This window comes from Talpa occidentalis, unplaced genomic scaffold, assembly GCF_014898055.3.
Source record: "Talpa occidentalis isolate TD23 unplaced genomic scaffold, MPIMG_talOcc4v2.1 talOcc4.16, whole genome shotgun sequence".
Classification (NCBI taxonomy): domain Eukaryota; kingdom Metazoa; phylum Chordata; class Mammalia; order Eulipotyphla; family Talpidae; genus Talpa; species Talpa occidentalis.
The window spans coordinates 1,890,019-1,911,177 of NW_023601653.1; the positions used below are offsets into that span (position 1 = coordinate 1,890,019).

Consider the following 21,159-nt stretch of genomic DNA (forward strand, 5'->3'; position numbering starts at 1 on the left):
CGCACACACCCCTACACACACACACACACACACACACCCTTACACACACCACCCCACATCACACACCACACACAATGCCACACTCCACACATACACCACACACATATGCCGCCCATGCAAACACATGGACCAGATGTGCCACACACACACAACACACTTGTGTCACACGCACCTCACTGCCGCTGGCCGCCATGGCCCCGGGACAGTCTCTGCTGCGGCAACACAGGGAGTCCCCTCTCAAACAGTTTCTTAGCCTTGTGCACCCCCAGTTTCCTTGAGGTGACCGTGGCCCCCAGAGAAGGTTTGCAGGTGTCGAATGAAGCACTTCACATGCCTCACTTTACCCCTGGACGCCCAAGAGGGAGGTGCCTGGGGCGACCCCCCGGGAAGCACATGGCATTCAGGGGTGGGTGTGGGGGGCGTGGGTGTCCTGAGCCCGGCCACGGCCACTGGGCTGCTCAGGGGCCAGCGTCGCCTCACACCATGTGTGCAGGCCCGGTCCTGACCACACTGCCTCCTCCGTGCTCGCCCTGCTGAGGGGCTCACGGCCCACGCCCAGCTGGACATGGGCCCCACAGGCAGGGCCTGCCCTGGCACACGGGGAAGACCGCTCAGCCCGGGACAGCTGCTCAAACCACGTGTCCACTGGAGCAGACGGGGGCCGTAGCTGCCTGGGTCGCAGATGGGGAAACTGAGGCAGCAGCCCACAGGGCAGGATTCCTGTGGGGGCAGCCCAGGCCCCAGCTGGTGCCGCGGGGGCCCTTGAAAGGGGCACAGGACGTGTCTCAGAAATGCCATCTGCACCCCTGTCGGTGCTGGGGTCTTGGGGGAGCTCCCCCTGCTGGCCTAACTCAGGTCACCCTACGGAAAAGGCCTGTCTCGCCGAGGACCAGGCCCGAGGAGGAGGCTGGTGCCCAGGGTGGCGGCCGGCAGTCGGGGAGAGCTGGGGAGGGCTGGACCCAGCCCTGGTTCCGCCGCGGCTGGCTGTGTGGCTGGGGCAGGTGCCCCAAGCGCTCTGGGCGCGGTTGCTCATCTGTAAGATGCGAGGACCCTGCCCAGCCAGCAGGGGTGAGGACTGAATAAAGGGGACGAGGGCTCAGCGGGGTGAGGGCCCACAGGCGTCCCTGGACACGGCGCAGATCCCAACACCTGGGGGGCGCGAGGAGCGGGCGGCAGGACCCCCCTGCCCTCCGGGGCTCCAGCCCAGGAACCGTCCTCAGCACCACTCCCTCGTGGGGTCCTCGCAGGGCCGTGGTGCCCAGCGTGACCTCTGCCACGCGCCGTCATGGGGCCAGCCCGAGAGGACGCGGGGGACAGAGGCCCACCCGGCTGGCCCCGCAGCACAGCCAGTCAGGCAGGCAGGGGTGAGGGGGGCCGGCAGGAAGGGGGGGGGCTGGGAGGAGAGGGGGGCGCAGGAGGGGCTGGGGCAGGAAGTGGGCGCTTCCGCGGGCGCTGGACGGAGGGTCCGGCCTGAGGGACGGGCTGCTGGACGGAGGGTCTGGCCTGGGGACGGGCTGCCCCTGGCCTGGCAGGGTCTGCGGGGCGGGGGGGAGTTCTCACGCCGTGGGGTGCGGCTCCCGGGCCCTCGCGGGGCAGGTGCAGGCGGGGCCGTGGGGGCGGGGCTCGCCTGGGCGCTGCGTTCCTGCGGGGGGCGGGACCCCCGAAGTCACTAGGCGGGGCGGGGAGCGAGCGAGGCGGGCAGGTGAGTGCACCTGGCGGGGCTGGGAGGGGGCGGGCGGGAACAAAGGCGCGGGCGGGCCGGGCCGGGGCGCGGGGCGGGCAGGTCGGCGGCGCACGAGAGCCGGGCGGGCCGGGCCGGGCCGGGCCGGGCCGGGCCGGGCGGGGCGGCGAGGGCGCGGCGGGGGCCGCGCGCGCGGGGGGCGGGGCGGGGCGCGCGGGGGGCGGGAGGCGCGGGCAGGCGGCCGTGGCGCGGCGCTCGGCGCGGGGCGCGGGGCGGGCCGGAGCGCGGAGCGCGGAGCGCGGCCCGAGCGAAGTGCGGCGGCACCGGCCCGGCGGGCATGAGCGCGGCGCGGGGCGCGGGGCCGGCGGGCGGGCGGGCGGCCCCGGCCCCCCAGTAGCGCGGCGGCCCCGGCCCCCGGAGCGCGGCGGCGGCCCGGACCCCAGAGGCGGCGGGCGGCGGGCCGGGCATGCGGCCGGCGGCCGGAGCGCGAGCCGGAGCCCCAGCCCGAGCGCCGCGCCGCGCCCCGCGCGCCTAGGACGGGCCCCCCGCGCGCCCCCCGCGCGCCCCGGCGCCGCCCGCCCCCCGCGCCGGACAACTGTTGCGGCGGCGGCGCGCGGGGGCTCCGGCGTGGGCGGCCCCGCGCCCGGCAGCGGCTCGGGCGGCAGCGGCGGCGCGCGGCGCACGAGGTGAGGGGCGCCCGGACGGCGGGGGGCGGCGGGGGGCGGGGGCGGCGGGCGGGGCGGGTCCGCGCGGCCCGGGGCGGGGAGGGTCCCGGCGCGCGGGGGGCGCGGGGGGCGGCGGCGCGGGGGCCGCGGGCGCGGAGTTGGGGGCGCGGGCGCCGGCGGGGCGGGGGCGCGGCTCGGGCCGGGGCGCGGGCTTCGGGTCCGGGCCGCCCTCGCCGGGGTCGGGGCGCGGAGCCCGGCGGGGCGCGGGGGACCCCGAGCGGGCCGGGCGCGCGGTCGGGACGCGGCGCTGCTCCGAGGCGGGCACCGGCGGCCGCGATCCCGGCCCGGGCGCCGCAGCCCGGACCGCGCGGGACCCGGCGGCGCGGGGGGCGGGGGTCCCGGCGAAGCGGCGCCGGGGCAGGGGCAGGGGCGCCCCCGAGGCGGCCCCGCGCCCCCGCCCGCCGCGAGCCCGGCGGAGCCTCGGTCCCCCGGGGCCGAAGCGGTATCGATCCGGGCCGGGCGGGCGGGGGGAGGCGGCCGCCGAGGCGCGTTAGCGCGAGGGGTTGCCATGGCAACCAGACCCCAAGCGTCTTCCGATTATATTTTTTCTAATTATTATTACCATTATTAGTGTTAGAGTCTGTTCCTCGGCCGGGGGGCGGGAAGGGGGCGGGGAAGCAGCGCGCCCCGGCGGCGCCTCCAACTGTCACCTCTTTGGAGCGAGCGGGGCGCCGGGCCAGCCCAGCCGCGGGTCCGGGCGCGAGGTGCGCGGCTGCGGGGCACCCCGGGGCGTGGGGCCGGCACGGGGAGTTACGTAACGCGTGGCCGAGCCGGTGCCGCTCTGGCTGCCGGACTCGGGTCCCTGACCTTCTGGCCTGGCCCCGGGGGGCACAGCAGAAAGTGCGGGAGCCCCCGCCGGCCCCCACCCCGCCGCCGGGGCGAGTGACCTTGAGCAGCGCGCTTGGCCCCTCTGGAAAGTGGCGCGGGGGCCATTCCCACCCCGAGGGTGCTGCGAGGTCACAGTAGGAAAACCCGTCCCTCTGCCCCGTCGTCGGGCTGGGTGCCGGCCGCTGCCCGCCCTGCCCGGCCTCCGTGTCCCAGTCCCGCAGGGGAGGCCGGGCCTGGCCCTCGCCGGCGTCTGTCACCGGTGACCTGCGACCCTCGGGGCTGTCAGGGAAGCACTCGCGCCAGCAAGTGGGGCTCTGCCCCGACCGAGGGGACCGAGGGGACTTCCGCTGTCACCTGCCCCTCGGGCCCGGCAGGGGGTCTGGGCTGGTGGCACCGCGGGTGGCCTGGTGGGAATCGCAGGACTTCTCACCCCGCGTGGGACACGGGGTTGGGTGGGTTCTCCCCTTCATGTCGAGAACCTGAATCGGCTGGGCCCCCGGGGTCCTCCCTGCCCTGGTCAGGCGGCCGGGGATTGGGATCCTTCTGTACCCCTGGATCTGGGGTGCTCAGGGCCGCACACCCCCTGCAGGCAATCCAGAGAGGCTGCTGGCTGCGCCGTCCACCTGGTGCGGAGTCAGAGGAGCCCAGAAAGTTCTCTGGCTCAGGCTGAAAGCCCAGGTGGGGGCCCCTGCACTTCTGCTCTGGCTCAGGCATCTGGGGGTGCTGGGTGGAGGGTGAGGGGGCAGTTGGGCTTGGAGCTGTGTGTGTGAGTGTGCACGAGAGTGTGTGTGAGAATGTGAATAGGTGTGGCAGTGGGTGTGTGTGAATGAGCGTGTGAGTATGTGTGAGTGAGTGGGTGTGTGAATGAGCGATTGTCTGTGAATGTGTGTGAACACGAATGAGTGTGAATGTGTGTGTCTTACCCCACCCCAGGGCCACCGGCCTGGCGGCCACAGGGCAGCTGGACTGGCCAGGAGGGGCAGGTGGGCACAGGCAGCTCAGGCCTTTGGCAGGGGGTGGGGGGGAGTCCTGCTGGGGCTGCCGGGCCAGCCACTCCCGGGGGCCCCTCCAGCCGGCCCTCCCTTCGCTCCCCTTCTCACACCCAGCGAGCTCCGGGCCGGCGCTGAGGGCATTGGCTCTGCCCTTGGCCTGTGTGAGGAAGTGGTCCTGACAGGCCAGGGACTTGGAGCCCTGTCGGGGGGAGCAGGAGGCCATGGGGGTGCAGGTGGGGACACCTCCCTGGATTGCTGAGGAGGGGTCAGAGCTGGGGAGCCTGGGTCAGAGGCCAGAAGGGAGGAGGAGGGGGTCTGGGACTGCCTGTGGGCAAACATGCAGAGGGAGGGGGGGGAAGGGGCAGGCACCTTGCTCGGGGGAGGGGGTGCTTCGGAGTTGGGGTCCAGGGCCAGAGAGTGGGAAGAGATGGTGTCCCCAGGCCTGGGTGAGGGTTCGGAAGGCCGGAGTGGGCTGGGAGGGGAGAGGAAGCTCAGGCTTGGAACGTGGGTGCTTGGGAGCCCGTGCGTGGGAGCCGTGGTTGGGGTGGGCAGAGGGAGGGTTGTTTGTGGGGACAGGAAGAGCAGTCGGGCTTTCTACTCTAGAACAATCGACCCACCTTCTCCAGTTACCCCCCTTGCAGCAATGCTGTGGAGCGGATGGCCTCCCCTCTGGGCCTGGGCTGCCAGGAGGGGGAGGTGGCCAGTGCACTCCAGATCGGGCTGCTGCAGCTGTGCACGGCTGTGATAAGTGACTCCGCCGACACGGGCGCAGGCGGGCACCTCCACAGCGAGGGCCCGCAGGCCTACTACGTGCCAGGCACTGTGCGGAGCAGGCGCGAACCCCATCATCTCACTTAATGCCCTCGCTGACCCCTCGAGCCAGTGATGGCTGATTCTGCTGCAGATGAGAAAAAGGCTCGATGGGTTAAAAATAACCCAGCTGGCTCCAGCTTCTAACTCTGCAGCCAGGAGTCCAGCCATCGTGGTGGCCTTCATGAGTCGCTAGAGGTCAGGGTCTCCAGGTCTCCCTCCCTAGTCATTATCCAGCTTACTCTGCCTGGACTGAACCAGCGTGTGGTCTGGCTTACTCTTAGGTGAAAGGTGTCACCTCCCTTCTTGGGGATGCTCTGCCTCTGTTAACTCAGCCTCCGGCTGGCTTTAGCTTCTCTCCAGTTGTCACACAACACGTTCACACGATCTTATAATCAACTGCGAGCCCCTTCTCAGCACCCCTGGAGTGGCTTTTCCCAGCCCAGCTGTTCTTCTAGAAGGTACAGAACAATCGTCAACCACTAGACTTGTTTCCTAAACACTCTTGTGCAAGCTGGGGTCCTGAACAGCTGGAACCGGCAAGTAAGGAGGGTGACCAGAGGCCGCCACCCTGGGCCAGGGCCTCCCGGGGTTGCTGTTGGCCTCACCCGCACAGGGCCCAGCACAGAGAGGGCCTCACAGCCCTCCCCCACCTCCTCCCCTCCCTGCTTCCTGCTCCCGCGCACGCACACACCCCTTGAGCCCCTTCTCTAGTTGTTCTCTCCCTGGGGAAGTAAAGGAGGCCCCAGAGCCACTTGGACCTGTCCCCAGAGAGCACCTGCCTGGATGCCATTGAGGTTGGGGACCCGCTTGATGACCGACTAGTTGGGGCAGTGGTTTTTCTGTCCCCCCCAACCCTGCCTATGCGCCCTCTACCCACAACTGGGCCCACTTGGGCCGAGTGCCTCCCTCCTTGTCCCCGGAACTGCACCCAGGTCAGTCTGGACCTCCTCACTGGACCATGGGCCGGCAGGTCACTGCTCCTCGGGACATGGTGCCTGGCTGGTGGCTTCAGGAGGGCTCTCGGTGGGGTCTTGGGCATGGGGACCCCCCCACCCCGTGCAGACAAAGGCAAGGACACAGCATGCTGGGGTGCCAGGAGAGCAGAGGTTGCTGGCGGCCCGCCCGCTGCAGGGACACTGAGGCCCAGGTGGCGTGTGTGTGCTCAAGGTCATGCGGGCTGGAGCCCTGCAGGCCGCGGGGTGCCGAGTCAGGATGCGGCTGGTCCAGAGGCGCCAGGGCTGCTGGAGGGCTGGGGGCGGGAGGCAAACAGCCTCTGACGGTGAAATTTGCACTGAAAACCCCGAGGCTCTCCCTTCAGATAAAACCTTCAGAATCGCTCCCTCCCGCCATCCAAGCAGAAAAGCAGGAGCTGAGACAAATGCAAATGTCTCAGGTCCAGCGCTTCCCTGTCCTGACGCCCGCCCTCCCCGGGGGCGCCCGCGCCGTTGCCCATCTGCCCGCGCACACCTACCTCGGCAGACGCGCACACTCGCCTTCCAGAAATTAACAAATAATGTATGAGTTTCCCAAATTACACCCATTTAACACTGAATTAAGTTCTGGAAGCGCTTCATAGAGCCCTGGGAGGGAAAAATAAATTTTTTTTTTTTGTTCACACTTCCCTGGAAAATGAGACAAACCGTGATCTTTTAAAACCCAGCTACATCATCTGATTATCCCTCCCTGGCAAGCCGCAGCGATGCCCGTGGAGGCTGTGAGGGAGCTCGGCCGCTGCCGTGAGGTCTGCTTTGGGAGCTGGAGCTGGGAAAGTTTGTCTCCTGTGCCAGATTCGCTGCTCCTCATGGCTTGATGGGCTTGAAATAAAGTGCTGCTCTCTAAGAGATCGGCACAAATTAAAAATAAAGGCAAATTCCTTCCATAATCCAGCGTGAGAGTTTTCTCCACGTCTCCCTGAGCGGCTACCAGCGCGGTGGTGATTTGCTTTCACTTCAGGCTCCCCCTTTGTCGGGAGGATCGCGTGCCTGCAGCTGGATTTATAGACCAGCAGAAAATGCATTTAGCCTTTATTCACTCCGCCGTTCAAGAGCACCTGCCAAGTGCCGGACACAGTGCCAGGCCCAGGCACGAGACTTTTAAGACAGGCCCCGCCCTGGTGGGTTTTAGCGTGTGTTTGGTGGGGGCAGGAGAACAAAAGAGAAGCAGACTCCTGGGAGACTCCACCTAGCCTCCAATCGGGGAGGGCTTCCTGGAGGAAGCAACTTTTGGCTGCGGTCTTGAAGGATGGGTAGGAGTGTGCCAGGGTCAAGCAGGCAGAGGCCACCTCAGGCAGAGGAGCTGCCGAGGGATGTCGGGAAGCAGGTCAGACAGGCGTGGCTGGCAGTGCTCCCTCAGATGTGAAAGCTTGCAGGTTCTTCTCTTATAAAACCCTTTCACGTCTGTGCTCTTCCAGCTCCCTCGGGCACCCCAAGGCCAAGAGTCTCCTCTTCTCTTAGGAGAAGTCAGCCTGGAGAGGGGAAGTCAGGTGCCCCGGGTCCCCGCGGGGCCGACACCATGGGCTCCGGGTCAGATGGGCTCAGTGGGGTTAGCGGGTACAGTGGATTCTAGCAATGAAATCAAAGGGCCAGAGACACTGACACCAAAGTCCAGATAGCCCCCACCGAGCCCTGCTCCTTCTGTGGTGTGCTGCCCGCTCTGAGCCCCCATCTACGCATCCAGATCATGGGGGTGAGGGGTGGAGCCTCTGCCTTTTGCAGGCACCCTGGTGTCAGCGTTGAGCCCTCAGCTCAGCAGACTTCTGCACGCCCGCCTGCTGGCAGGTTTGCTTCTGAAGGTCTTTGTTGTTTAGATTTCCAGGGAGCAGGTCAGAAATGTGGCTTCCTCTGGGTAAACTGCCCGGAATCTGATCCCTGGGACCGTGAGGCCTTCGGGGAATGAGTGTTGCCTCTGAGCGAGGCCATCGCCAGGGCAACAGCCAGAGGGAGGCTCCAGAACCATCCAGGAGAGCCTGGGGTTCCGAGGCTGTGCTCAAGGCTGCACCCTCTGGACAAGCCCACCCCGCCTGTGCCAAACTCTGCCACTTGGGCAAATCACACAACCTCTGAGCCTCCGTGTCCTCACTGGCAAAGTGGGTTATTGTGAGAACCAGGTAGAAGGATTGGCGTCAGGGGCTTAGTGAGCACCTCGTGGGCATTCAGGGCCGGGCACTGGATGTCTCACTGCCTTGCGGTGGCAGGAGCTTCTCTGCGCTAGCCCACAGGTGAGGCAGCCAGGCTGGGGCCACACCGACCACCTCAGTCTCCCCGGGGCAGGGGATTCCTTGACAGTGGCTGTTGACTGGAGGAGGAAATGAATCAGGTCAGCCCTTAGATGGAGAGGTGTCTCCAGCTCCATGGCAACCACAAAGCAGCGCAGTTCCCAGACGTCGGCTTGGGGCTCCCCTTGCCTGATTCACACCCCAGCTCTCCCTCTACCCGGGGCCAGGGTTGGGCTGCTCATTTCACCCCCTGAGCTCTAGGGCCCTCGTTTTCAAAATCAGGCTGATAATAATGACGGTAATTTACAAGGTGATCGTGAGCATCCGGGGAAGGAATGAAAGATTCCAGGCACCGGGATCAATTCCAGTAACCACCATTGATTGCCCGCGAGTCTGAAGGGAGCATTAGGGTTCTAATCCCTGTCCCAGCTCAGCAGTAAGTGCTCGGAAAACATGACCGCTGTTCTCACCGCACCGTAGCCGCTCACAGAACACGCAGGAGGCCCCGGGCCGGTGGAGTCGCTCTCTGTCCCGCAAGGGCGGCGGCTCCTCCTTCCTGATGTCAGCCCTGCAGCCAGCACCCAGCCCAGGTGTGCTTTGGATGGGTCTGTGCATGAAGGGAGGGGCAGGTGGATGATGGGTGGCTGCATGGATGCATGAAGGATAAATGTGTGGCTAGGTGGAGGGATAAGTGGAGGGAGGGATGGTGAGTTTATGGATGGGTAGATGAGGGATGATGGGCGGATGGATGGACAGACAGGTGGATGAATGGGTGGACGGGTGGGTGATGGCTGGGTGCGTCAGTGACTGATGTTTGAATAGTGGTGGGGTGGAGGATTTGTGGATGAATGATTGAATAAGTGATGGTCGCCAGGAAACACCAGAAGCCTAAGATCAGGGGGGCCGAGGAAGAGCAGAGGCGCCTTCGAGGGCTGCGAGCGCCGGGCTCAGATGAGTCTCGTCGGCAGGTGCATCCCTTCTCTGCACAGACACTAGCAGGCGGCCGTGCACACGACGCCCCAGCGTGCACTTGCACAAGCAGTTGCTGTCCCCACTCCAGGGGCAGGGACTGCCACCCGGTGTGGGGCCCAGGCCGCTCGGTGTCCCCCACCAGTTCTGGCTCGTGGAGCCACGTTCAGGCCGGGGCTGCCTCCCCCCACACGGGAAGGACCGAGTCCCTGAACCGTCTCCTCCTCGGCCTGGGAGAGCTGCTGCCCCTGGAGCGCCTGGTGGTTGGAATCTAAAGTTGCAGAGTCGTGCAGGGCTGGCAGCGGCTGGCGCGGCGCGGGTGGGGGGTGGGGCACTGGCTCACGGGCTGTCCAGTCTCCTCCTGTGGGACCTGAGGCCGGGGTCAAGGACACAGTGAGGGAGGAGGGCTCTGCCAACTCATGCAGAATTCGGGCTGCCGAGAGCCAAGGGCACCAGGCTGGGATGGGAGCTCTGGCCTGCAGCGACCTCCTGGCCTTGATGAATCCCTGGCCTTGGCACTTTGCAAACGCCGCCTGGTTACCCTGAGCACCCTGGCCGGAGCAGTCACCTTCTGGCCGAGGCACAGAGCCGGCCATGGTTCCCCGCTGTAGTTGGGAGGCTCGCTGGGATGCAGGGCGGCCACCCGCCCTGCTCACCCCTCACCATGATGGCCTGGCCCAGCTAGCTCAACCCCCTCTGCCTCAGTTTCCTCCCCTGCAAATTGGGCAGAGCCGCCCTGCTGAGTTGCTTCCAAGGAGTCTTGCAGATGGTTCTACTCACGGTCACTGTTATCTAATGGGGCTGCTAGTTCCGTCTCTCTGGGGGGAGGGGCACAGGGTGGCAAGCCCCTGAGCAAGGGCAGGGTCTGGGAGGCGCCCTGGAGGGGCTGCCCTGGGGTGGCTGTGCCTTCTGGCATTGGGGTGCAGGTCATGAACCCCCCAGTCTGGTTCCCCTGCGGCCTGTAGTTGCCCTGGAGGCATGCGTGGTGTCAGGCCAATGGTGCAAGCCCCGGTGCCTGCGCGTGGTCTCTCCCTCCCGAGGGCCAAGGCCGCCCATAGCTCACAGCCTGTGGGGGACCGGAAGGGATTCCCTGCCGCCAATGGGTGCGAGTCCTGCGGAAGGAGCCGTGATCATGTGGGGAGCAATTTTGCCTGGAAAAGGGGGCATCAAGGAGGCCTTCCCAGAGGAAGTGGCACGCAGAGGTGGCGGGTGAGTGGGGCAGGGAGGGAGAGCGGCCATTGTGCCTGGAGCCCGGGGGAGGGCGTCTGGGAGATGGGTCTGGCCGAGCGCTGCAGGGAGCTGGCAGGCGAGCTGTGGGTGTGAGCGGTGGCCTGGTTTCCGAGGACTCTGGCAGGTCAGACTTTGGACTTTACCCCGGAGACTCAGAAGGGCAGGGACGTGGCTTGAGTGGCCACCGCCCCCTGCTGTGCCCAGGGCAGACGGCACTAATGTGTAGCTGGTCTGTCCCCCCAGCCCCCGACAACCAATCCATCCTGCAGGTACCCGGGCCGCAGGTGTCCCCGGCTCCTGTGCTCCAAGGGCCCTCCCCGCGTGCCTGCACCGTGCCTGGGACGCTCACCAGGGGGACAGGCGGGTTTGGCCACACTCTGTCCTGGCGGCCCTGCCCACGAGCCCTGGCCACGGTGCCCTGGGAGCTCCTGCCTTCCCGGGCAAGCAAGTCTTCCCTTCCAGGGAAGGAACTGCCAGTGGGGCCTGGGCCTGGGTGCTGGCCGGGAGCGCATGCCGCCTCCCCCCTCTGCCCCAAACCCCCAACCGCCCGTGTCGTCCCTGCACCTGCTCAGGCCGCAGGAGTCGGGACAGCCCGGCATCCCGGCAAAGCCTGGCTGAGGAGCCAGCCCCAGAGCCTGGCAGAATTCTGGGCAGGGCTGGGAGAGATGAGGAGACATTTCTCCTGAAATTCAAACAATTGGACAATCTGTTCTGGATCGATTTAGAAGCAGTGAAGTGAAAAAAAAAAATCAGAAAATATAGTGTGAAAGCTATTTTCTCTCCCTCTTGGTTGGGAAGAGGCATGAGCTGGAGTTTATTTGCGGACTGTCCGAAGCCGAGGCGAGGGCCCTTCACCTCCCTGCTGTCCCCGGCCCACTGGTCCTCCTGCTCCCTGGCCACCAGGTCCCAGAGGGGCCTCAGCCCTGGCCCCGGCCTCGGGGAGCCGGCATCCGCAGGGTCTCACAGGTGGCCAGTGCTGCGATGGGCGACCCGGGGGGTTCCTCTAGTACAGAGGGTGGGGGAGCAGAGCCCCCCACATAATGGATGGTGGGTAGAGGGACGAATGGATGGGTGTGTGGGTGGGTGCTGGGTGTCTGCACCCACCAGGCCAGGATGTGTCCTCGGGGTCTGGAGTGAGACGCGTGTAGCAGGTGCTCAGTGCAAGTTTCCTGCCTGAATGGTGGAGAGCCGAGGGGGGCGGGGGGTGGCGGGGGACTCTGGACTGTTCCCGGTGGAGGTGGGCTGGGCCCCGTCTGTCACTCCCAGACCTGGATCTCCCCCACCCCACCTGTCCCTGGGCCAGGAGACATTCAGGGGCCTCCCACGCAAATGACCCTTCACTTTCCCGCGGCCACCCCCCCCTCCTGACATCCGCCCACGTTTAGTTTTGCACGTCTTGTGCCAAATGCTGATTGTTTTAGAATAAGCGTGCAGGGTGCTGGGCCAGGCCAGCGGGAATGGGTGGAGCCCAGAGCTGGCCCCACAGAATTGCCCCAGAGGGAATGGGCCCGGCAGGGGCGGTGGTGAGGGCGGTGGGCAGCCTGAGGGAGGGGAGGGGGCTGCAGGCCGGGGAATGGAGTCCACGTTGGAGTCCACCCAATGGGCGCTTGTCTTCCTGCCGGCGAGGGAGAGAGGATAGCCCCAGCAGCTTCATTTTGGGAGGCGGCAGACCCTTCTCGCCACTACTTTGCCCCCCATGCTCAAGGCCGAGAACCGGAGGCCCAGAGAGGCTTGGCTTGGAGGCCAGACCGCTGGGTGCCAGCCCCGGGCAGCAGCCCGAGCAGGCGGCTCACACCACCGCTCTGCTCTTAGTTTTCTCAAATGCAGTCCGGGAGCAGCCGCCCCTCCTTTGTAGAAAATTCAAGAAGACAGCGTTTGTCACGACCTGTCACTGCACCGGACGCACAGTAGGTGCTCAAGCAGCAGCCCTTGGCCCCCCCCCCTCGGCCGGGAAGCCGGTTATCGTGTGGCGTTGAGCTCTAGTTTGGCTGCTGCAGCCTGGAGGCCCCCAGCTGGCAGGGGCGCAGCTGGGCACACTGTGCGCATCAGAAACGGTGGCCCCCCGAGCCTTCGTGTCCTCACCAGCCGTCTCCCCGACCCCTTCTCAGGTCACGCGCAGCTCCAGAGCACACGTGACACGCCAAGCGCCCAGACCCGGAAGAGGTGGAGGGGCAGGGAGCCCGCGGCCTGGCCTGTCTGCCCAGCACAGCCCTGGCTCCAGCCTGGCACCGCCCTGGTGAGGCTGGAGTGCATACCCCACTTGGCGGGGGAGCCCGGGGAGACTAAGTCCTGCATCCTGGGTCACCAGGCGGGGGGTGTCCCTCCCCACCGCCAGCCTGCACCCCTTCCCTGGACACGGCCCCGCCTGCCGGCACCCCCTCCTCTCAGGGCTCTGCCCTCACCCCCAGGCCTACCTGGGTCTCCTGCCACCAGAGCTTTTCCATAAATGCCTTTTGATGTTACTTCTCCCTTCCCCAGAAATTTTGGCGCCGACATCCCCCAAAGTGGCCGCCATGACGTTTACCTGCCGTCCTGGGCGCTGTACGATGGAGCGGCTTCTCGCGCGCTCCCATGGCGGGGTTTGGTTCCGGAAGGCGGGAAGCCAGAGGAGGGCTCAGCGCCCGGCGCCAGCTGTGCCCAGACCGCCTGGCTGCAAGGCCAGACGGGCGCCCCTGGGCTGGGGATGGCCGAGGACTCGGTCGGTCTAGGGTCCAAGCAGTTCAGGGCCCCCGGGGCCCCAGCTGGAGTCAAGAAAAGGAAGCTCGCGCCTGTTCAGGTCTGAGACCCCGAGCAAGGGCTGCGGTGGCTCCGAGAAGATGAGTCAGAGTCACGTCCTGCCACCTGGGGAAGCTGCCATTCCCCTCCACATCTGCCACCCCCACCAGGGAGCTCTCTTGGGTGTGGCGCGAGCAGAGAAGGCCAGTCCTGGCTCGTGGTGGGCAGTGCCGCTGACCTGGAGGGCGACTTGGGTCCAGCCCACTGCAGGGGCAGCTGATGCTTCGCGAGGGGTGTCTGATGCGGGCCTGGAGCCGCTGGTTCACCTCCACTTGGCTGCTTGTGCCAGTACTGAGTGTGGGCTGCGAGCTCGTTCCTGCCCCAGCCCCCAGGGCAGTGCTGGGCCCGGGCGTGAGAGTGGACGTGGGCCCTCCAGGCCGTGGTGGAGGCTACGAGTGGCAGGTGGGGTGGAGAACCGGTTTGCACCATCCCTGTGGTCTCCACTGAGGCCCTATTTGCATAATTTTGAAGTTGATTGGCCTAAAGGCAACTTGGCTTAATCACAGCTGACAAGTCTCCGGTTGCAACAGCAGCTGCTGTCAATTACCCGAGCTGGTGAAGCGGATTGTTGGAGCCGCTCGGCAGCACCCCTCCCCCGGCCCCGCTGCCAGCCCCTCAGCCCCGCAGGACCTGGGGGGGCGGTGGTCGTGGCTGGGAGTCCCTGCCTACCCGCAGGGCTGCCCCAGGCCTCTCAGAGGAACAGAGCCTGGCAGGGAGCACCTGCCCCAGCCCCAGGGCACCCCATGCAGCCTCCAGGGCGGGGCTGGCAGCCCAGGGCTGCTCGGGCTGGTGAAGTCAGACCTGCAGCCCCGCCCCGGGGATCGCAGGCCACGCCGTCCCCTTGCTGTGGCCCAGAGCCCGGCGGTGGCCACGACCCCCGGGGATGGCTGCACCATCACAGAACAAACGTCCCTCCTCTGATTTGTCCTGGACTCAAGCCGGTGTCAGAACCTCCTGGAATACCCGTCAAAGGCAGTGCCCCGCCCCCGTTCCCGGCCCCAGCGTAGCAGGCCCAGGTCCGCCCTGCCCGGCCCTTGGCGCTCTCCCGGCCCACCAGGCCTCCTGATTTCCTTGTCTGTTTGCAAATAACGTGATACCGTCCTTGGACATCCCCCAAGTGAGGGCGGAGAGTGGGCCCGAGTGCCCTCCCCACCCCTGCCCCCCGCATACCCCCCACTTCCCGCGCCCTGACCACAGTGAAAGGCACTCGTCGCCCGTGGCGCCGGGGAGGCCTTCCCTCCTGCGCCCACTGCAGGCCGGCAGCGGCCAGGTGGACGGAGCCAGGCACCCGCTGTGGGTCACGGACGGCCTCTGTGCTCGTGGGCCAGTGCCGCCCTCATGCCCTTCCCTCCCGCCCCTACACCCCCAAACATGGGCCCGAGGAGCCCAGACATGCCCGGCACACAGGAGATGCTCAGGCGGCTGCCGCCCATCCCTTGCCCTGTCCTCTCCTCGGCCTCCCGCCCCCGGCCCTGGTCCCCAGGAGCAGCTGCCGCCGTCCCGCCTCTTGGCCTCTGCACCTGCCGGGCTGCGTCGGGCGGTGGCGGGTGCTCCCCAGCCCACCCTCCCCTGCCTACGGTTAGGCCTCAGCTCCTCGGGCAACCCCTGGCCCAGACGAGTCAGGGCCCCCCTGGATTCTCGGATGCCCCAAGTTGCAGGAAGTGGGTCTTGGGCTTTCCAGGGCTGGGAGGGGCCTATTCAGCTCTTGTCTGCAGTCCCCTGCCCGCTGCCCAGCGCCCAGCCAGCCGCACGACACGGAATGGGTAGGTGGGTGGGTCGTTGGATGGTGCCTCCCTCTCCCCCTCCGCCCCTACCCCTACCCCTCTGTGCCCCCCCGGGAAGGAGGGGTTCCTGAGGCTCCTGGGAAGCGGGAGCGGAGGCCCCGATTGGGAGAGAAACTGGGGCGCCCTCTAGCCCGTGTGCTGAGGGCCGCTTTCCCCCGCCCCCCAGCCCTGCCACTCTCAGTGATTCATTCTCCCTGTGACATTTCTGTGTTTCTCCAGTGGGCAGGGGGAGCGCTGGGGTTCCAGGGAGGTTTGTCTCTGTGGTGCAGCCAAATAACTCAGGGGAGCAGATAGAGGCTGAGGGCTGTCGAGTAATAGCCTTAATTGGGGGTGAACTGAGCTGGGGGTGCTGCCCGAGGCCCGGGCTGGCCCCGAGGGAGAGCAGAGCGGGGCCTGCGGCCGACCGGGACCCCAGCCAGCCTCTCCCGCTGCGCGCCAGGGACACCCTCCCGCCTGCCCGGGTCTGGCCCCTCACCTGGGGAATGAGGATGTTCCAGAAAGCAGCAGTCGTGAGGACTTGGTGGGACCAGTCGGGCCCCGAGGGATGGGAAGGGCGCCCCGCCGGTGGGTGGGGCGGGTGTCCCCGAGGATGGTGTCTGAGCAGGAGGCAGGGGACATTCCGTGGGGGCAGGAGTGGTGTCCAGCTGGCGGTCACTGCACGGCCAGTGCCGCCCCACGGCCACACTGGAGCTGCCCCACGCTGTTGGCAGAGCTCTCTTCTCCCCGCCCAGGCCGACCCCACAGAGGAGCAAGTGCTCTCCAGACGTGGGGTCGGTGGGGGTCAGGGGTCCGTCCAGGGTGCCGAGTGGACTCAGGGACGCCCACCCCACAGAGCCCTGGAATTGGAATTTCCAGGGCAAAGTGTCTAGAGTGGGGCCAGACCGATGCCCAGGCCCCCCTGGGGAGGAGGAGCCGGACACTGGCTCGTGGTCACACCCAGGCCCTGCCTGACCGCGCGGTGCCGTGGGGAAGTTCACATGCAGTGACAGGGCCTGGTGCCCGGTCCAGGCTGGAGCGTTGGCAGAGTTCCGGATCTTTGGGCAGCAAACTTATGTGGCACCGACTGTGTGCAGAGCATGAGGGGGCCAGAGACGCAGCCCCAGCCCCCATGCCCGCCCCAGGACCTGCACCCGTAGGGGGGCAGTGAGGCAGCAGGGCTGGCGGGAGGAAGCAGGCACCAGAGACGCCTGCCTGGTGGGGGGCTGGCCCCGCCAGCACCCCCAGACCCTGCAAGGGGGCGCGCAGGTCCCGTGGTGCAGCTGAGGACATGGTGGCTGGTGGAGGAACTTGCCTGGGATGGCCAGCGAGGCTGTGGCAGAGCTGGACTCAGGGTGGAGACTGCCTCCAGCCTGCACTGTCCCGCAGCCACCCTGAGCCCCTGGGAGCTGCAGACCCGGGCTCAGAGGCTGGGGAGGCCCCTCCCCCTCTCCCCGCCCCAGGGAGCCCCTCTGAGCTGCGGTTCCTTTACCCGAAACACGGACCAGGGACGCCGGCATCGCGCACCCCGCCCGCAGCGCATGTAAAGCGCACACTGTGCGCCGGGTCTGAGGCGAAATCTGCCAAGGAAAACCCCCGCCCAGTGCGTCACCAGGAAGTCCCATGAACATCCCCTTCTTGACACCCAGGCAGCCAGGCCGATGCCCGGACCTGGCCCCCTGGCGGATGCAGGAGGCAGCCAGGAGTCACGCCAGTGGGCAGGGAGGGACGTGGTCAGTGTGACCTGATGACCGCCACATGCAGCCCCGCTCCCCACAGCAGGCCCCGGGGCCCCAGGCGGGGCACTGGCCTGGCAGCTCAGTCAGTGGACTCCAGAGCCCCAGTGCCAAGGTCCTGGCTCCCAGCTGAGGGGGTCCAGCCCAGGACCCTCATGACCGGATAGAGGAGGGCACGGGACCAGCCCCCTAACACAGAGCCGGTGGACAGCCTGTCCCAGAGCACCCTGAAGGCAAGAACTTCCCTCCTCCCTGTGCTTAGAGCCCAGCCCAGGCCTCCACCCAGAGTAGGGGTCAGCAAGCAGATGCTGAGAGAATAGTGAATGAAGAGACGAATTAGCACCTTAATTAAAGAAGAGACAGAGTAGGAGACAGTCTTCCAGCTGATAGAATCAAGGCAGGCTTCCTGGAGGAGGTGGCAATGGCGCGGCTTAGTAGGTGATGTCGACTTTGGATTCACAGGAGTGAAGAGGGCATCCCTGGTGTGATGTGAGCGACAGCCCCGCTGTGTGTGGGGGATGCTGCAGGGAGGGGAGCAGCAGGTGGGAGGGCTGGGCGTGTGGCAGGGGCGGGTACCCCACCCCGGCATTCATTCAGCAAACCCACCAGCTCTGGAATTTGAGCCTGGCACGGCCCACCCTACAGTGGCCAGAAGGTCTCGGCTTTCCCATCTGTCCAGTGTCCGGGGTGGGGGGCGGGTGAGAGTCGCTCAGAGGGTCTGTCACTCTCCCGCCCCACTCCCACACAGTGCACTTCCAACGCCAATCCTTAGGTTTCCCCAGAACAAAATCCTTTCCTAAGCACTTTCAAATGCTTTAATCTCCGTTCATCCTCCCAGGAGGACCCTGAGGAGGCCAGGAGGAGGCCCGGGCTCAGAGCAATTAAGCAGCTTACAGCCCATGGGGCAGAGCCGGCCTTGTGGTGAGACGAGAGGGGCCCTTCCTGGCTGGCGCTGGCCTGCGAGAGGCCCCCCACGCGCAGGCATCTCAGCTTCACTGTCCCGCCACTCCGGCCCCGTCCTTGTCCTGGAGGCTGCAGGCCACTGGGCGCCCCGTGGCAGGGCCAGGGTGAGGGCAGAGCAGAGCAGAGCCCGCTGGACCCCTGCTCTGGTCTCTCCTCTGGGTTGGCCTGGGTGTCTCCCCACGGGTGCAGCCACCCAGCAGGAACTCAGAGCTACCCCAGATCCGAGCCAGTGCCCCCACTCTTCCTGACCCAGGGGCCAGCTGCTCCGGAACAGCCAGGAGGGGTGCACGTGGGGGAGGCCAGGAGGTGCACGTGGGGGTGGCCAGGGTCTCCCCTGGGGTGGGATGAGGGTGCTCAGGGCACCCCAACCCACATGAGATCTTGCGCCCAGGGCAGCGGGGCGTCCTTCAGACGACAGTGCTCGGGGCTGCTCCTCTGGGTGCTCCGCGGGGACTGGCCTGGGCTCCCCTCCAGCTTCTGGTGTTTTGCTGGTGATCTTTGGGGTTTACTGGCCAGGGGGCTCATCACCCCATTGCCACCTCCGGCTCCACAGGGCCTCCTCCCTGCATGCTGCCTGGGCCAAATTCCCCTTTCTGTAAGACGCCCGGTCCCTGGCTTAGGCTCCACTCCAAGATGAGCTGCATCTGCAGGGGCCTTATGTCCAGGTAAGGGGCACTGCGAGGCTCAGGAGCCCGGACCACCGCAGGAGACCTTGGGGGACCCAATCCACACCATAAAGGTGTAGGGAAGGTGCTTGAGGGAAGAGGCTGGTGTGCAGGACCTCATTTGACCGAGGTCTTGGCACGTAGTAGGTGCTCAGGAAATTAATTTCCCCCTCCCCATGCAGCTCAGCCCACCTGGAGCTCTGCGAGGCCACACTGTGTGCATGGAGGCCACTCAGATCTCCTCCTGACCTCCGTCCCCAGGCCCTGGAGGGACATTGAGGTGACCTGTCCCCTCAGGTTTGTCCTGAGGCTTAAGAGCCTCATGTAAAGTCACCGCTAGGGTTAAGGCCCTGCCCAGCTGGCCTGCTATGCACCCCACCCCACCCCCTGCTCCACGGGCCTCCTGGCTGCTCCCACCGCAGGGCCTTTGCGCTGGCAGCCTCCCTGGTCTGCAGCGTCCCCCCCAGGTAGCCGCACAGCTCCCTCCTGCCTCACTTGAGCTGCTGCCCAGCAGTCACCTTGGCAGTGAGGTGACCACTCCCACCCTCGGCTCCCTCCCATGTCCCCTCTCTGCACCTCACACACACCCTGTTGTATTTCCCATCACAGGTCTTTCCTGTGCTAACACACAGCTCAGACATGTGTCATTTCAACCATTTGTAAGTTCCCGGCCGTTAAGTCCATCGCGGTTGTCCAGCCCTAACTTCCTTCCACCCCCAGGACCCTCGAGATCTGAAACCCTGTTCCCCTTGGCACCCCAGACAGGGGCAGCCCCCATTCTCCTTTCTGTCTGTGAATTTGACTCCTCCGAGGGCCCCTCGGGCTGGACAGGCACTTGCCCCTTTGTGTGTGGCTCAGTGGCCGAGCACACCGCCCCCCGGTCTGGGGTGGGGCACAGGGCAGCGTACCCTCCCTCTTCCAGGACGGGGACGGCCCCCTTTGCTTACCCATTGTCCATCCCTGGGTGGGGGCTGCTGCCTCTGCTGTGCGCGTCATGCTGCTGTGAATGAGGGGGTGCAGTGGCCATTGGAGTCCCTGATTTAGGTGCTTTGGGGTGTAGCTTGGGGCCCACGAGCACTTTGAATGTCCATCTCTGCGTGCTCCACGAATGCAAGCCGAGCAAGGACAGTTTCTCTTTCACCCCACGTTGTGTCTGTTTGGCTCACGGCTGTGCCCCTGCGCCTGCAAGGTGCCGGCCCCTGAGGCCTGCGGGGGGGCCTGGCCGCCCCCCGCTCGCTCTCCGGTCGAGCCCCCACCGGCTCCCCGTGGCGTCTCCGGCGCACCCGCCCGTCCCGGTTCCCCGCTGTTATTTCCACCACCTGAGCGGTCCGTCCTCTCCTGAAGTCTCATTTTGCCGAGAAAGAAAAGGAGGTGGCGGCTGACTGGTGGGGAAGGTCACTCATCCAGAGAGGAAATTGGAGCGTGTGGCCACCCTCCCTGCCCAGCCGCCGGGGCGCAGAGCCAGAGCTGGTGCCCCCCGCAGGCAGGCGCGCAGCCCACACCCCACCCCCGGTCTCGTTGAACAGGCAGCTCTCGGAGGACCGATGCCAGCCGAACGATGACCAGTTGTGGCCAGCAGTCCTTGAACGTGCTCGCCGTGCTCTCGGTGCTGCTCTCGGCAGGTAGAGCCCGCGGGGAGGGGGCGCCTGGGGCGGGCTGAGGGCTGGGGTCCCTTCCCGGGGTCACGACCAGCCTCCTGGGGCTGGGGGGGCTGACAGGTGGGGTGAGCCTGCCGGCCAGTCCGGGCAAAGCTCTTGGAGAGTCCCCTGCCAGGTCCGGCGGGTCAAAGTCAGCCCGTGTCGTGGGCACCCGCCGCCCAGGCGTGGAAACCGAGGCTCGCCGGGGAGCTGGGCTGGGGCAGGAGGCCGAGCAGGCGGCGTGGCCCGGCCCTTCCCGCCCCCGACCCGCCTCCCGCTGCGGCTGCCCCCGTCTCGCCCGGCCTGTGTCTCCCTGCCGCCCTCTCCACCTCTCTCTGCATCTCTCTGTGTTTTTCTGCCTCTGCCTCTCCCTCTCTGCCCCGGTCTCCTTCTGTCTCTCTCCGACTCCCTCGCGCCCTCTGGCTCGCTCTGCTCCGGCCTTTGCCGTGAGGCTCAGAGGCAGCCGTGAGGGGGGTGCAAGGGGCAGGGCTCCCGGGGCACCACAGCCAAGGTCACGCTGGGGCCAGGGGTGTAGGCCCTGCTCCTGAGCCCTCTTCCCGCCCCTCTGGGCCCCACTGCCCCCTGGGACAGAGGAACTCTTTGCCCATTTACAAATGAGGAAACTGAGGCTCAGAGAAGAAATGCGCCGCCTGCGCGGCCAGCGGCCAGCCACGCAGCTGCTGACGGGCGGCCGTCGGCCAGGACCCGGCCTGGGCCCGAGAGAGGGCTGCGCGCCGTCGCCAAGAGCACAGCCCCTCCCGGCTGCTCGGCGCCGCTCCCCCGCGGCCGGCTTTCCTGGGGACCCAGGACCCACTGGCCTCCTGGCAGAGGGCGGGGCGCCCAGGCTGCCTGGACTGGAGGCCAGAAGGGGCACCCCTTCTCCTCTCACGGCACTCCCCCCGCTCCAAGTAGGGCCTGGACTTTGCTGCTACCCAGTATCCTTGGAGCGCTCCCCCCGAGACCGGCCTCTGCCGGTGGGGCTGGAGACTCGGCGAGGCTGTGATGGCCCCGGTCGCCCGGCGGTCCTGCACCCTGGCCCAGGGCTGCTTCGGCTCCTGCTCACTCTTCCTCTGCCAAGTGGCCACTTAGTGCCGACTGTCCAGCGGGCCGGGTGAGCCCCAGAGAGGGCTCCTGCACACCCCTTCTCTGCAGAGAGACTGGATAACCCTGA

General features: G+C 66.7%; 1 protein-coding gene across 3 annotated transcripts in view; it reads left to right on the forward strand.

The window, feature by feature from the left end:
* Positions 1-2,352: 2,352 nt before the first annotated feature.
* Positions 2,353-21,159, forward strand: part of SHISAL1 (shisa like 1) — a 45,064-nt gene continuing 26,257 nt past the window's right edge. For 2 of the 3 annotated variants that reach the window (XM_037513401.2, XM_054695985.1), the window contains exons 1-2: positions 2,353-2,367; positions 19,878-19,973. In XM_037513401.2, coding sequence (XP_037369298.1) covers positions 19,910-19,973 — 64 coding nt within the window. In that variant the 5' untranslated portion in view covers positions 2,353-2,367; positions 19,878-19,909. Of the gene's footprint in view, positions 2,368-8,004; positions 8,257-19,877; positions 19,974-21,159 lie in introns of those variants that run through there. The other variant, XM_054695986.1, reaches the window with a different exon arrangement.